This window comes from Fundulus heteroclitus, chromosome 3 (assembly GCF_011125445.2).
Source record: "Fundulus heteroclitus isolate FHET01 chromosome 3, MU-UCD_Fhet_4.1, whole genome shotgun sequence".
Lineage (NCBI taxonomy): Eukaryota > Metazoa > Chordata > Actinopteri > Cyprinodontiformes > Fundulidae > Fundulus > Fundulus heteroclitus.
This window is the reverse complement of record NC_046363.1, coordinates 27,851,324-27,864,814: the sequence shown is the minus strand read 5'-3', so window position 1 is coordinate 27,864,814 and position 13,491 is coordinate 27,851,324. Positions and strand designations below refer to the sequence as shown.

The following is a 13,491-nucleotide window of genomic DNA, read 5'->3' as shown; positions in this document are numbered from 1 at the left end:
TTTGTGTGTGAAAGAATTTGTCTGATCTATTAGAGGGGTTAAATAATTGATATTGCTCATTACTTAAGTGGTTCTATTGAAGTTTTAAGGAGCCTTTGGCGATATTTACATTTTTTTTCCCAAGTCTGTGTTCTGCTGAGTCCAAGCCATTATTCCATGTACTACAGTAGCCTGAAAGATGGCATTAGGTAGAAAGACTTTATTTTCATGTGCAGATTGTTGTTGGACGTTAATAGCTGGATACATTTCTCTATTTTCATTATTTGAGAGAGTAAATCTTAACAAGTCTTTATTCAACCAGTCCCTGGTAAGATTGCTTAGCTTGAACTGTAAGTTAGTGAAGCACTAGCTTAACTATCCTGCAGTCGAATCATCCCTGAAAACAAAGTTGTACTCGCTGGCTAAGATGTCTGGCTAGAGTAGTACGTAGTTTATTTGTGTTTTATGTAGACATGTGGACAAAGTTCTGATTTGGCCAATCGAAACACATCAGTTATGAGCATCAATGGTTTTTGGATTGTTTTTCACAAATTCAGATTTCTGTTGTTGAGTTATAAACAGATCAAGCTGATCTGTGTCTCTGGTGTCTCATTTAAGGCTTTGTTGTTAGGTTTCTAACATAAGTGTGTGTGTGTTTGTGTGTGTGTTTGTGTGTGGTTGTGTGTGTGTGTGCGCGCAATTGAAAGGAGGAGCGGTTGCGGAGAGGGGATGACCTGAGACTGCAGATGGCCATTGAGGAGAGCAAGAGAGAGAAACCGAAAGCAGAAGAGGTGTGTGGTAACCTGTCAGCATACTGGGCTGTATTGTTGTCAATTTTATGGCTTTGCATTTTTATTTTTTGTTGTATTTCTCAATAAGAGTCTTTTTTAGCATTTTTGGCAGGTCCATCCACTACCACTATGTCTTACACATCTATTGTACACTCTGCATAATATAGCCGTTGATTTATACAATATTCTGCAAAGCTATTCGACCCCTTAAATGTTTTTGCATTTTGTCACATTACAAACGCAAACTTGAATAAATTTAATTTGGATTTTTGTGGTGGACTATCACATAGTAACACATAACGATGAGGTTGAAGGAAAAGTATGTGTGCTTTTTGGAGAAAATTTTACCAAAATAAATCCGATCAATTATGATACCCCTTTATTCTAATTATCCTGATTAAAATCCAGAAAGCATTTAATTAGTAAATGGAGTAAAGCAGAGTATACTTAAATCTCAATTATTACAGCTTTCATTATAAAATGTCTGATTTGATTATTATGTGCTTTTATCTACTTATTTGGATACTTTACAGTGATTTCTAAATTAATAAATCAATGAACAAAACAACATAAACATTTTAACATCTCTCAGCGCACTGTTAAGTTTGTTATATGAAAACGGAGATTACTACAAACCGACAAAAACACGGCTGTCAACCTAAGCTGAAAAGCAGAGTAGGTGTAGTTTTGATCAGAGAAGCAACCACGGGGCCGATGATATCTCTGGAGGAGCTGCAGAGATCCACAGCTCAGTTGGGAGACTCTGCTGACAGGACTAGTCTTAGCCATCCAATCCACACGTATAGACTTTACTGAGAACTAGCAGGAAGAAATCCCCTGTTGAAAGAAAGTCATATGAATGCCTGTTTGTAAGTTGCCACAAGCTATGTGTGGGGCATGGCGAACATTGGAAAAAGAGTTTCATTGTTCCTAAAAACGGTCATCATAAAACTTCACTTGTTTGGGGGAAAATGTTTGTTCCCTGTAAGCAGCTTTCTTAAGAATATATTCTTTAGTTGGAACAAACCTGGGGTGACATAAAAGTTGACTTGACGGAAGCATTTCCACAATGATCACATAACCACAACCCCCCTGTTATGGATCCCTTTGTTCGTTCACTTCTTACAAGTGGATCCGTCTTGGACCAGGGCCTTTCATGCTACGACACTGCAGTACCGAAGCTTTACAGTCCGCTGCGTTCACATGAGCAATTTGTAACACGTTGGGGGTGGGGGGGGGGGATTAACTAAAGGGCTGAGTTTATTGCCTCAATCCTACTTATCAGTGCCTTAAATACAAGAAAGTCGTTGTGCACTATCCTCAGTGTTATCTGCATCGGACACTAAGGTCGGTCTGCTCTCTCTGTGCGCCTCGGGCTCCTGCTGCTCCTTCAGCTCTCTTTGCTTTGTATCACACTTCAACCCTTAAAGTTAAGGCTTTGCCATTACCGTCCAAAGTGTATGAGGGTCGTAAAAGTGGTGGAGGGACTCCAACCCTGTCCTCCGTGTCGGGGCCTTAGAGTTGATTGCGAGGAGTAAAGAACACGTATAGATCACCGACCAAAAGCTGATCTGTAAGGGGTTTAAATTTCACACCCTACAGCTGTAGTACTTTTTTAATCCCGTTTCTGTTTCTTGTTCAGAGTGCTTTGATGGAGCTGAGTGCAGTAGACCCCTGGGGGGCTCCCGCTAACGCCACTGTGAGCTCCGCCGGCCCTTCACCCCCCCTTACGCTTTCTGGACCCTCGGCCTCGGGTCCATGGGGTACAGCTCCCACAGATCCATGGGGAGCAGCGTCACCGACTTCCCCCACAAGCTCCGACCCCTGGGGTGGAGGAGCAGCGCCCCCTATAGCCCCTCCTCCAGACCCCTGGGGGGAGACGTCCCACAAAGTTAACAACGTCGACCCCTGGGGAAACTCAGGTAAGATGCCGCGGCTCTGGATTGTTGTCAGATCAGCTCAGTGGTCGAGCAGGTGGATGAAAGTGCGTCTGTTTTGGACGGAAAGAGGATGTGAATGCCGTAACCTTTGCTCATTGTTACCAAAGCTCCATATTCTCTTGTCAAAACCATGAATATTTACATGCAGTCATGTCATCATCCTTTCATATTTGATCTTTGTATCTACCTAAGGGGCGTTTCCACCGCAGGAACCTTTTCCAGGAACCAGGGTTTTTCTGCCGGTCCTTCCCTCGGCCCTTTCCTTTTCGTGTGCAGGAACAAGAAGTTAGACGTTTTACCCCCAAAACAGCCCCGGTAGGGATGTGGTGCATACTGGCCTGGAGCCTCAGGGCGGGGCTTTGTGGTGGAGGGGTGCTACACATTCCTAACGGGTCCACTGTTCTCAGCATTTTATTTCCGCCTTTCTGTCTCGGGTTATACCTTCTCTTAACTTCAAATTGTACTAGACGACTAACGAGCTTCTTTTGCAAATGAAAAATTTTGGCTCAGCCTTTTATGCAATTTCAATCTGCAGAGGAGACAAATCTAAGCAGCAGCTACAACCTCAGTGCAATTGGATTAACCGAAGAAAAACGATCAAACTGGACCAATAAAATGTTGTTTATCAAAAGGTTGGATTCTGAAGCGCACGTGAAGTCACTTTAAAATCTGTTGAAGGGGTTGTCTGCAAATTTCACAGGACAAAGTGAAGTAAATAGTCATCTCAGCAAAACAATGCGATGAATTAATTTTAGAGCAAGGGAATATTTGGGTCAGATTAGTTTACATTCAAATATACAAACTGAAAAAAAACAAACTACACATTAATAACAGCTCTAAAGTATGAAAGGACTGAGGCACACTGCCTTTGGGAGTGTTTTCATCTTATGCAGCTCGGTGCTGTCACCTGGGTGAGAATATGAACAAACACATGGGTCACCCCTGTAGATTCAGTTCTCTGTCAGCACTAGTGTTTCATTTCCAAATACGATTCCAAATACTCACAAAAGGCCTTGGCTTAGCACTAGCAGAGACGTTTGTGGATAGAGGGAACAAAAAGGCTGCTGACTTTCCTCAGTTCATACCGCTATAGGGTTCCTGTAGGGGGAGACTCATAGGTCCTTTCCAGTGGAGGAGAAGAGGACACTCGAACATAAAATCAGAAACAAAACAGAAAAACACCTCCAAAATGAACCTTGCTTTGTTTTATTTAACATAATTCACATGCCTGGCAGCTTTAGGTTTGAAGTAATCTTTTAATTTTACCATCATGGTTCTTCTGACTGAAAGTAATATCAATGTTTTGGTATAGGTCCTTTTTTTTATGCTGTTTTATTATCTTTTAATAGATGCCTGTCTCATTTCCTGTCAGAAACTAACTTCAAATGTATAATTTAGGGGTGAACCGATGAGCTAATTCACACCAAGTGTCACCTCAAGGCACTTGAGGGGACAGATCTTGTTCATATCCAGAAATAGTGTTAAAAGATAACACATTTGATTTAGAGTATAATACTGAGTCAGTTAAACTTCTTGCAGCATTTAGTCACGGTAACATTTAGACGGACTAACTTGTCAGCTGACCGTATTTGCCAAACCTGCCCTGTATGTTAGACCCTTGCTGAATTTTAATGTTAAAGAGTCCTTATAATAACTTTCAAAGGATAATTATTTAGGGCAGCTTTGGTCAATCCCCACCCCTTACATGCTTTCATTCTATATGAAGGAAAGCAGGCATGCTCAATCCACATCCTCTGTGTCTAAACCAAGAATGTTTTATCCTCTTGTTTCTATTCAGGACTGACTGTGTCTCAACCAGAGCTCTGTCTCTTCTTTTGCCCTTTTTTTTTTTTTGTGTGTGGCTTTTTTTAATGTTTGAGGTTGCTTCCTGCTATCTCTCCTTCACCTCCCTTGAACTTCTATTGAGTCAGAGTGAAGTGACGCACAGCAACAGGAAGAGCAGGCCTCTTCTGTCCTCGTTCAGTTTGTGGGATTAGAGAGGTTAAAGGAGAAGTCCGGTCAAAATCAGAATTCAAACTGCTGAAAGTACTTTAAATATAAAACTACTACATACTGTGCAATAAATTATACGTTTTTTTAATTAAGAATAATTTTCATTTAATCACGTTTATGTGGAGGAACCCATCTTGGTCAAGAATAGCGCTGTCACCTCCCATTTTGTGACGTCACTCAGCGGACCCGCTGTTGAGCAACGACAACGTTGACGACGACTGGTGTTCTGTACGAAGCAGAGAGTGATGAAGTACTTAGTGACAGTGATGGGAGTTCCGTGGAGCTATCATCATCATCTGATAGCGATATGGATTTTTTTAGAAGAGTTTCTTGACAGAAACCGGACTTTTGACGGAATCCAGCCTACCTATTTCCAGTGCAAGCTCAGTCGGGTCCTACAGTGTGTATATATATATATATATATATATATATATATATATATATATATATATATATATATATACACGCGCTCCACCGCAGCACGGCTTTACCGGCGCTGCAGTGGAGGAGAGATCGCGCTGAAGTGAGTTGAGTTATATTTGCCCCCTAGTAAATAGGGCAGGTGGTCATTATTGTATAAATATAAAAGCATTCCAGCACATGCTGGGGCGGAGGGATACCACATCACATGTGGTATCCCTCCGCCCCCCTGGTCGGTAACCATCCCCGCAAATTCTAAATTAAAAATTCTAAATTAAAAAATACCTTACCGAAAATCCTCGCTCTCATGTCATGTTCAAAACATTCTTCTTCGAAATGGTTACTGCATATGACGTGTTTTTTCTCTGGCCAGAAGTTAGATGGCAAATCCGCTCTGTTCAAGTTGGCAATCCAGCAACGAGCCCGGTGGCTCATGATTTGGGAAGTTGAAATAAGCAATGTTTTTTCTACTTTTACCTGTTGTGTTGGAACATGTACGTGGGCATTGTTGCTGTAACAATAGCTCTTGCGAATGTCAGTGGTGAAGTCCTCTGGAAATCCAAAAAAATTGTTTATGATTGCAGATGTAGAGAACGGCTCCTATTGACTTTGCATGGAAAGCGGGGAGAAATGCTGTCGCCGCTCCGCTTTTCCACGTCACAGGATGTGATGTCAGACGGCCCTTACTGCCCAAATATGGGCAGTAATGGTCGCCCCCATACACAGTGATCCAGACGACAATTTATGTTTTTATTTTTTTATTGATTAAAGATAAGTTCATTAAATAACCACAAACGTATTAGTTTTAGTTATAGCTAATGGTCCCCTGATTTTTCCTTGTTGACCGGACTTCCCCTTTAAGGAGAGAGAAGTGCTTCTGTTTGAACCCAGCTCAGCGTCCATCTCCCTCCATACTGTGGGTTGTACTTGTAAAGTGTTGTTTTAACCCTCCCTTCCCCTGCATCTCCCCCCGCCCCCCCTTCCCTGTAGCTGTGACCCCACCCAGTGCTGACCCCTGGGGCTCCCCTGTGCCACCCAGCACATCCTCCTCAGGGGGGCCGGTGGACCCCTGGGCAAGGGATGGGCCTGCCCCTGCCTCTGACCCCATCACCCCTGACACCTGGAGTGGCACCAACAAGCAAACTAATGGCACAGGTACATTCACACCTGAACCTCCATGGACTCGCAGACACTCAGGTGCAGATTTGACCGTTTTTCAGTAACATCACCCAACAATCGTCTTAACATTTCATCCACTTGTAGTGCGCGTGAGTGTGCAGCGTTATGTTCAGCCTGCTTTGTTATTGTGTGTCCCATTCACGCTGCCGCTCCCCTTCTCACTCTCAGGGGATCCAGGACGGAGAGGCTCTATTACAGGCTGCGACAGCACAGGCTCACCAGTTCCCTTCGACTTGTCATCGCTCGGCTCTACGCTTCCCGTTCGTAAGACTCCAGAGTCCTTCCTGGGCCCCAACGCAGCGCTCGTTGACCTCGATTCCCTGGTGTCGTCTAAACCCAAACCCAAGCAGCCGCCGCCTCCTTCCATCTCGGCCTCTTCATCGAACAACCCCTTCCTTCAGAACACAGGTGAGATTACCAGCTGCTCTACGGGTACAGCTCAGAAAATTGGAATAATACAAAACTGTTCAATAACTGTTGTCACTCTTTTCAGAAGGAAACTCCTATAGTATTCATTATTCATAAAGTGAAGTATTTCAAGACATTATTGCTTGTATTTTGGATGATTATAGCTTACAGATAACAAAAACCGAAAATTCTGTGCAAAGTGCTTTACATGATTAAAATATAGGAAAATAAAACTCTATTAAGTCCTGCTGGAAAATTTAATCAATATCTCTACACAGCTTGTCAATGGAAGGAAGCATGATTTGCTCTAAAATGTTTGGCAGATGGCTAAGTTGAATGTTGACTTGATAAAGCCCGGTTCACCAACACCAGCAGATTACATGGCACCACAAACCACTATTTATCATTAAAATAAAAAAATAAAAAAACGAAGGCTTGAAATATTTCACTGTGTGTAAAGAATCTATAAAATAAGTTCTTTGCTGAAATGAGTGACAAAAAATATTTAACTTTTTTATGATATTCTAGTGTTTTGAGACGTACCCGTATAGTTGTTCCACCGAAGAAGATATGTTTTCTTTTATTGAAAACAAAAATAAATGATCCTGATTGAATGAAATCATACTACCGTATTGTTCGGACTATAAGGCGCACTTAAAATCCTTAAATTTTCTCAAAACTTGATGGTGCGCCTTATAAGACGGTGCACCTTATATATGATTACTGTTGTTTTTACTGACCAATTTTATGTGGAACAATGCGCTCAAAAATCTGGTAAAATGTGTAACTACAACTGGTTAGCAACGAAGCCGCTCCGCTCAATGGATATTTGGAGCATTACGAAACACTGTCACTACCTGATCGGACCCCTGAGCTGTCTACGAGACTGCCTGACTTTAATGTCGAAACTAGAAATGCATTTATGTAAAGGCCGCCACATACTCGGGTGTAGTTCACCTGCAGAGGTCCGCGCGTACTCGAAGCGTACTCTGCACATTCAGGTACGTGCAGACTAAAGCTGAATTTTTACAACCGCGTTGGCAGTGTCACACTATAAACTTCTTTTTATATATCAAAAGCCCTATCAGTATCTCTTTCTAAAGGTCAAACACCAAGGTTTTGTGCATAATGTGGGGTACTAAATAAAAGGTGTAATGAACTCAAATTGAGCAACATTTTAGCCAGTTTCCAGCACCACAATCACAACAGTTCAAACCAATAAGTAAAAGTCTATTTTATAGGACCTTTCACAGACCAGACAGGGTCACAAAGTGCTTTACAAAAAGCGCACGCGCACACACCATACATATAAAATACACAATACAGATACAATTATTATCTCAGGGGTATAAAATTACGTAAGATTTACGTAAAAATTAGCATGGTGGTCATGCAACCATCTCACTGCTGTAGATAGAAAGCTTAGAGAATACAATTGGGTCTCAAGTTTGCCCTTAAAAGCATCAACAGCTCTTGTCTGGAACGGAGGATGCAGCTATCCTCGTGTTGGTCCTTCTTGGTCTCCTGTGCTCCGGGGGCCTCACAGACGTCTGGGGTTCTGGTCTCCTCGTTGTCTGGGCCTGGGGACTGAGTTTTTAGCTCCCACAACCACTATTGAGCTTTTTTCTAATGGACAAATCTTACATATACAAGCACACTCCCACTAACAGCCACTGGTGCTTGGACCCAACTGTTTATAGATACACTTCTATACATATAAACCCTTTAATTAGCCCTGGCTGGCACTAAATACATCTTGTATTAAACAGTACTGCATACCAAAGCTGTGGTTGTTTGTACCAGTGATACTTTTTTGGTTTGTTTTGCTGCTCTTTCTGTCTCTCTTTCTGCAGGTGTAGAAGCAGACTCTGAGGATCTTATCTTGTTCTCTCTTTTTCTTCGGCTCTATTTTTGCTCAGATTTTTGTCGTCTTTTCTCCCTTTTAACATTTTGCCTCGTCTTTTTCTCTTTCTCTTTTAACTTTCCGTTGCTGTGTCCATTGAATTTGAAATAAACCCCAAAACAATATCCAATGACATTCTTGTTTGCATATAGCAAGCGGAGCACTATAGCGAAAGCAGTAATGCTCCACTAAGAAAGCAAATCTTAGTGCTACACTGCCAGACAGGACATATCTAAAAAAACAAAATAGCATCAACAGAGTCAAGCAAGAGTACCGGAAGCGGTAGATCAGATTCTGCGATAAGAAGTAACTTCCTTATTTCTAGACTTGCCCGGCTTAAGGTGGCTGCATCTTGGAGTTGCTCAAAACCGCGGTAAGACAGAACGCTACAGGCGATCCTTCCTGACCACTGCCATCACCATCCACAACTATTCTTTGAAAAAATGTGGTGAATATGAGTTATACCATCATTTAAATTCCCTCTAGTGGTAATAAAATCATATTGAATTTAAGTAAGTTGAAACTACTGGGTCAAAAGAGGCTGTTTATTTTCTCAGAACCATGAAATATGGTGGGAAAATCAAAAAGTATGGTGGAAAAACAACCAAAACATTGCAACCTTCCTGGTGTTTTTCTTGATTTGTCTGGACTCTTCTCTCTGTGGCCATTGGACAGCCCATCTTTCCCGTTCTGATGTCGTCAGGCGGTACTGACCCAACTAGAAGAGGCATTTAGAAAAATGTGTCCATGGCTCATTGTACAATCATGGCAGACATGAAAAAAATCCCACTAAAGTGATTACACCCCTCACGTGCTAGTAAATATTTTACCATATCTTTCCATGGGACAACAGTGACACCGATGACATCTTGATTTACAATGTAAATGAGTCAGTGTACAGCTTGTATAACGGTATGAATGCGCTGCCCCGTCAAAATAACTCAACACAGTCATTAATGTCTAAACCGCTGGCAACAAAATGTCTAAACCGATGTCAAAGAACTCTTGAGGATCTGAAGAGAAGAACCATTGCTCCACATAAAGATGGCCGGGCCTATAAGAGAAGAGGGTTCTAGACCAAACAGCAGAATCTCCACGTGGTCGACCAGAGAAGTTGAGTCCAAGTGTTCAGGATCATATCCAGAGGCTGGCTTCTGAAAATGGACGTGAGCGCTGCTAGCATTGCTGCAAAGGTTGGAGAGTTGGGGGGGGCAGCTTGTCTGTCCTGAGATCATTACCGCATCAAATCCGTCTGCATGGCTGTCGTCGCAGAAGGAAGCCTCTTCTACAGATGATGCACAAAACATCGTCTGCTGGAGACGAGCAAACTAAAGACATGGACTACTGGAACCAGGTCCAGAGGTCTGATGAGACTAAGATAAACTTATTTGGTTCAGATGGTGTTAAACGTGTGTGGCTTCAACCAGGTGACTTTGCAGGATGCTTGGAGTGTGATGGTTTGGAGCTGCATGGGTGCTGCTGGCCGTGGGGAGCTACCGTTCATTGGCCAAGCAGGTCTCCAGACCTAAGCCCTGTGGGGAATCCTCGTACAGAAGATGAAGCACAAGCTCTCCAACATCCGCCCGCTCAGTGGCGTCGCCATGGAGGAGTGGAAGGAGGCTCCAGTGGCAACCTGTGCAGCTCAGAGAGCAACTCCTTGCTCAAGAGACCATTGGCACTGCAGGAAAATAACGGCGGCTGCACAGAAAATGGCACTTTGGTTGACAGTCGTTTAGACACTAATGGCTGTGTTGTTATTTTAAGAGGACAGCAGTCATCCGCCATTATAAAAGCTGTACGCTTACGACATTACATCATATCAATGTATCATCTTCAGTGCTGCCCTATTAAAAGATATAAATTTTTTACAAAAATGTGAGGAGTGTACTCAGTTTTGTGAGAACTTGTAGTAGGGCTGGGTGCTAAATGTATTTTATTAATTAATTCAAATGTGTAACTCCTGAAGAATGTAGGAAAATGAAGATTTCTGCCAAACCCCTCTCCTGGGCTTCCATGAAACTTTTCACTATATGAGTCGCAAAAGGGGAAATTGTAAAAGCATGCGATGTTGAATATATGTTTAGGAAACTATATTGTCAAAATATAGAGGAAAGATTTTTACCCTAAGATGAGGTGTGGAGTTACACAAGTGAAGTGAAGCCTGTTCTTAGATGTGTAACACAACTAGCAGCAAACATTTTGTTATATTTTCATTATTTACTATGGCGGGGCCGGCCATCTTATTTTATACGCATGTTTTAAAGTTTGCTCTTTGAGTTTAGGTAAACTCCCACAAGAGATTATTGAAATAAGTTTTTAAAAGTCATTTTAGCAATTTGCTTTATTGAAACAAATAGGAAAGAAAACCGATTTATCAGATTTGTTAAAAAAATAAATTGGATATTTTATTTTGAAGCCATATTGCCCAGCCCTATACTGTAGATGATTTTTTTAAATTCAAACTGTGTTTTGAGGGTTCGGGTTGAGACGGTTTCAAACACTAGACAATATATACCATACCATCGGATGGAGGCAGTTTTCCATTTTGTACTCTAATACTCTAAGGGAAAAAAAAAAGAGTTCACTTAAAAATATATTTTAGTCCTCATGTATAAACTTATGATTATTCCAAACACTTCACATAAAAACTCCTTGTTTGGTTATGGATCATTATAAATCGTTATTATTAAGCTTATCGAGTTCTAAATGAGCAGAAAAAAACGACTGACCTTAAGAAAAACTTTTCAAAACGGCCTCAAGGAAGTAAACGATTCATGTTGGGCAGCTTCAGGAACATCTGCTGGACAAATGTGCTTGAGCTCAGTCTGTGTCTCGATGGAGTGTGCAAGAAAAGTCCGATACTTCGGGTGGTCCAAACCCTTGAATATAACAAAAATGACCATTTTAAAATTTTATTTTGCAGTCCTGGAACAGAATTTTCCTCTCTACTATGCAGCAGGAATGCCCTTCCCTGGAGTGTTATTGTTGTATACCTTTAAAATGTAATACATTTTTGAGTTGCACAAAACAGAGGTGGGTCAGTCCTTCACCTTCTGTGAACGTGCTCTAACCTTTTAGATATGAAAACGCATCATTATGATTGAATATTTCAGGCTTTTTAACATAAACTGGAATCCTGTCGTCTCTGCACCGCAGGCTCGTCTCCTGCTCCCGGCATGGCAGTGACTCCAGGCAGCACCATTTTCCAGCCGGGGAGTTTCACCAACACCCGTCTCCTCCAACCCCTTCGGCGTGCCCCGCCCATGACCTCCATCTCCCCCCAGCCGTCGTCCCTAGGCCTGAGCGCCTGCGTGCCAGTCCTGTGCCTCCCAATCCCATGCTGGCCATGGTCCAGCCAGGAATGGGCCTGGGGCCCATGAGCGTGGGAATGGGGGCTCCCGAATGGGCCTGGGAATGATGCAGGGCCAGTCCCATGGGAATGCCCTTCAGCGGTCTCTCCCAATGGGACCCCCGGGCTCTGGTCTACTGGGGCCAGGAGCCATGCCCCCCCCTCAGCAGATTTTGGGTGGGCCCTGCGGGAGTAGGAGGAATGATGGGAGCAGGAGGATCTATGGGCGGCGGAGGAGCGGCCGGAGCGAGCACCAACCGTTTCTCCTTTGAGGAAGTGTCACCACTACTTTGTTCACCTTTCTGCCTCAGCTGTCCGTAACCTGCTCCCCCCATCATTCACCCCCCCCCCCCTTTCTCAACACACGATGTGTCCACAAAGAGAAATCCCTACATTAAAAAGAACAAAATATACTTTTATTTTCCTTCAAAGCATTTCATTTCAAATTAATTCTCCACAATTTGTTCCTTTCATTTCAAAATTGGATGTATTTTTTTTTTTGTGTGTGTCTAATAGAAATATTTATTTTCAGTCTGCTTCTGTTCTGTATTTTCCGTCTGAAGTTAAGTCAGTCGCTCTCCACCCCTAACTACTGCACACGAGAGGGAGCCGAAGGAAGAGGTCCCACAGCCACTAACGAACTAAGCAGAGAAACGGTCGTACCCGCCTCTTCCTCCTCCCCCCTCTCTCTTCCGCCCTAGAACGAAGACGAACACTGAATCACTGAAACGAGTGCATGAAGGAATCATTTTTAACGGAGCCCCCCCCACCCCCCAGACTGATACACGGACTACTAAACAAACCTGCATTAACATTTCGGTCACAATGTGGTCAAACTTTTTCAACCAGTTCACTTTTAATTTAAATGTTGAGTGTAATTTATTTTTTTTCCAACACCTGGGAACAAATAAACAAGGAAGACCACGCAGAGTGATTGCATTATTAAACCAGAGTGCTTATTTTTTTTTTTCCCCCCACCACCCCTACTGTTGTGGATAAAAAACAAAAAAAAAAGCTGACATTTGTGGTTGTTGTGATGGCAGGGCGAACAAACCGTTGAATGTGCGTGTTTGTGACCGTGTGCGAAAGAGAACACAAATGCTTATTTATCAGCGTGCAGAAGCCAGTTTGTGTTTTTGTTTCAGTACTCTGTCCCATTTCCCCTTGTGTCCGATCTCATTTCAGGGACTCTGAATGGAAGGAAAAAAAAAAAACACATTTCTGAAAATTAATCACCTGTGATGATATGTAAGGTTGGATTTTCAATGAGATATTTTATGGGTCATGTGATTACTCTGCCAATCTTCATTGTTTTCCTCGTTAAATCACCTTTTTCATCTGGGATACCTGGAATTCAGGTGTCTCAAAGAAACACTGTCCTCATGTTTCATCCCCCCCCCCCTTTTCTTTGTAAAGGGAGTTCAGCAGATGCTTCTTTCAAGAGACAATTGTTTCATCGAGTGAAAGGAGACAACACAGGGACATGAAAACATGCTCCATACTGCTCTT

The 13,491-nt window shown here is 42.5% G+C and overlaps 1 protein-coding gene across 1 annotated transcript in view; it reads left to right on the top strand.

Annotated features, from left to right (window-relative positions):
* epn1 (epsin 1) overlaps positions 1-13,491 on the top strand; it is a 44,764-nt gene that overhangs the window by 15,374 nt on the left and 15,899 nt on the right. The window contains 10 exon segments of the mRNA XM_036127753.1: positions 687-770; positions 2,413-2,692; positions 6,134-6,298; positions 6,491-6,730; positions 11,790-11,836; positions 11,838-11,883; positions 11,886-11,936; positions 11,939-12,088; positions 12,091-12,161; positions 12,163-12,299. Of these exon segments, the coding sequence (XP_035983646.1) occupies positions 687-770; positions 2,413-2,692; positions 6,134-6,298; positions 6,491-6,730; positions 11,790-11,836; positions 11,838-11,883; positions 11,886-11,936; positions 11,939-12,088; positions 12,091-12,161; positions 12,163-12,299 (1,271 nt within the window).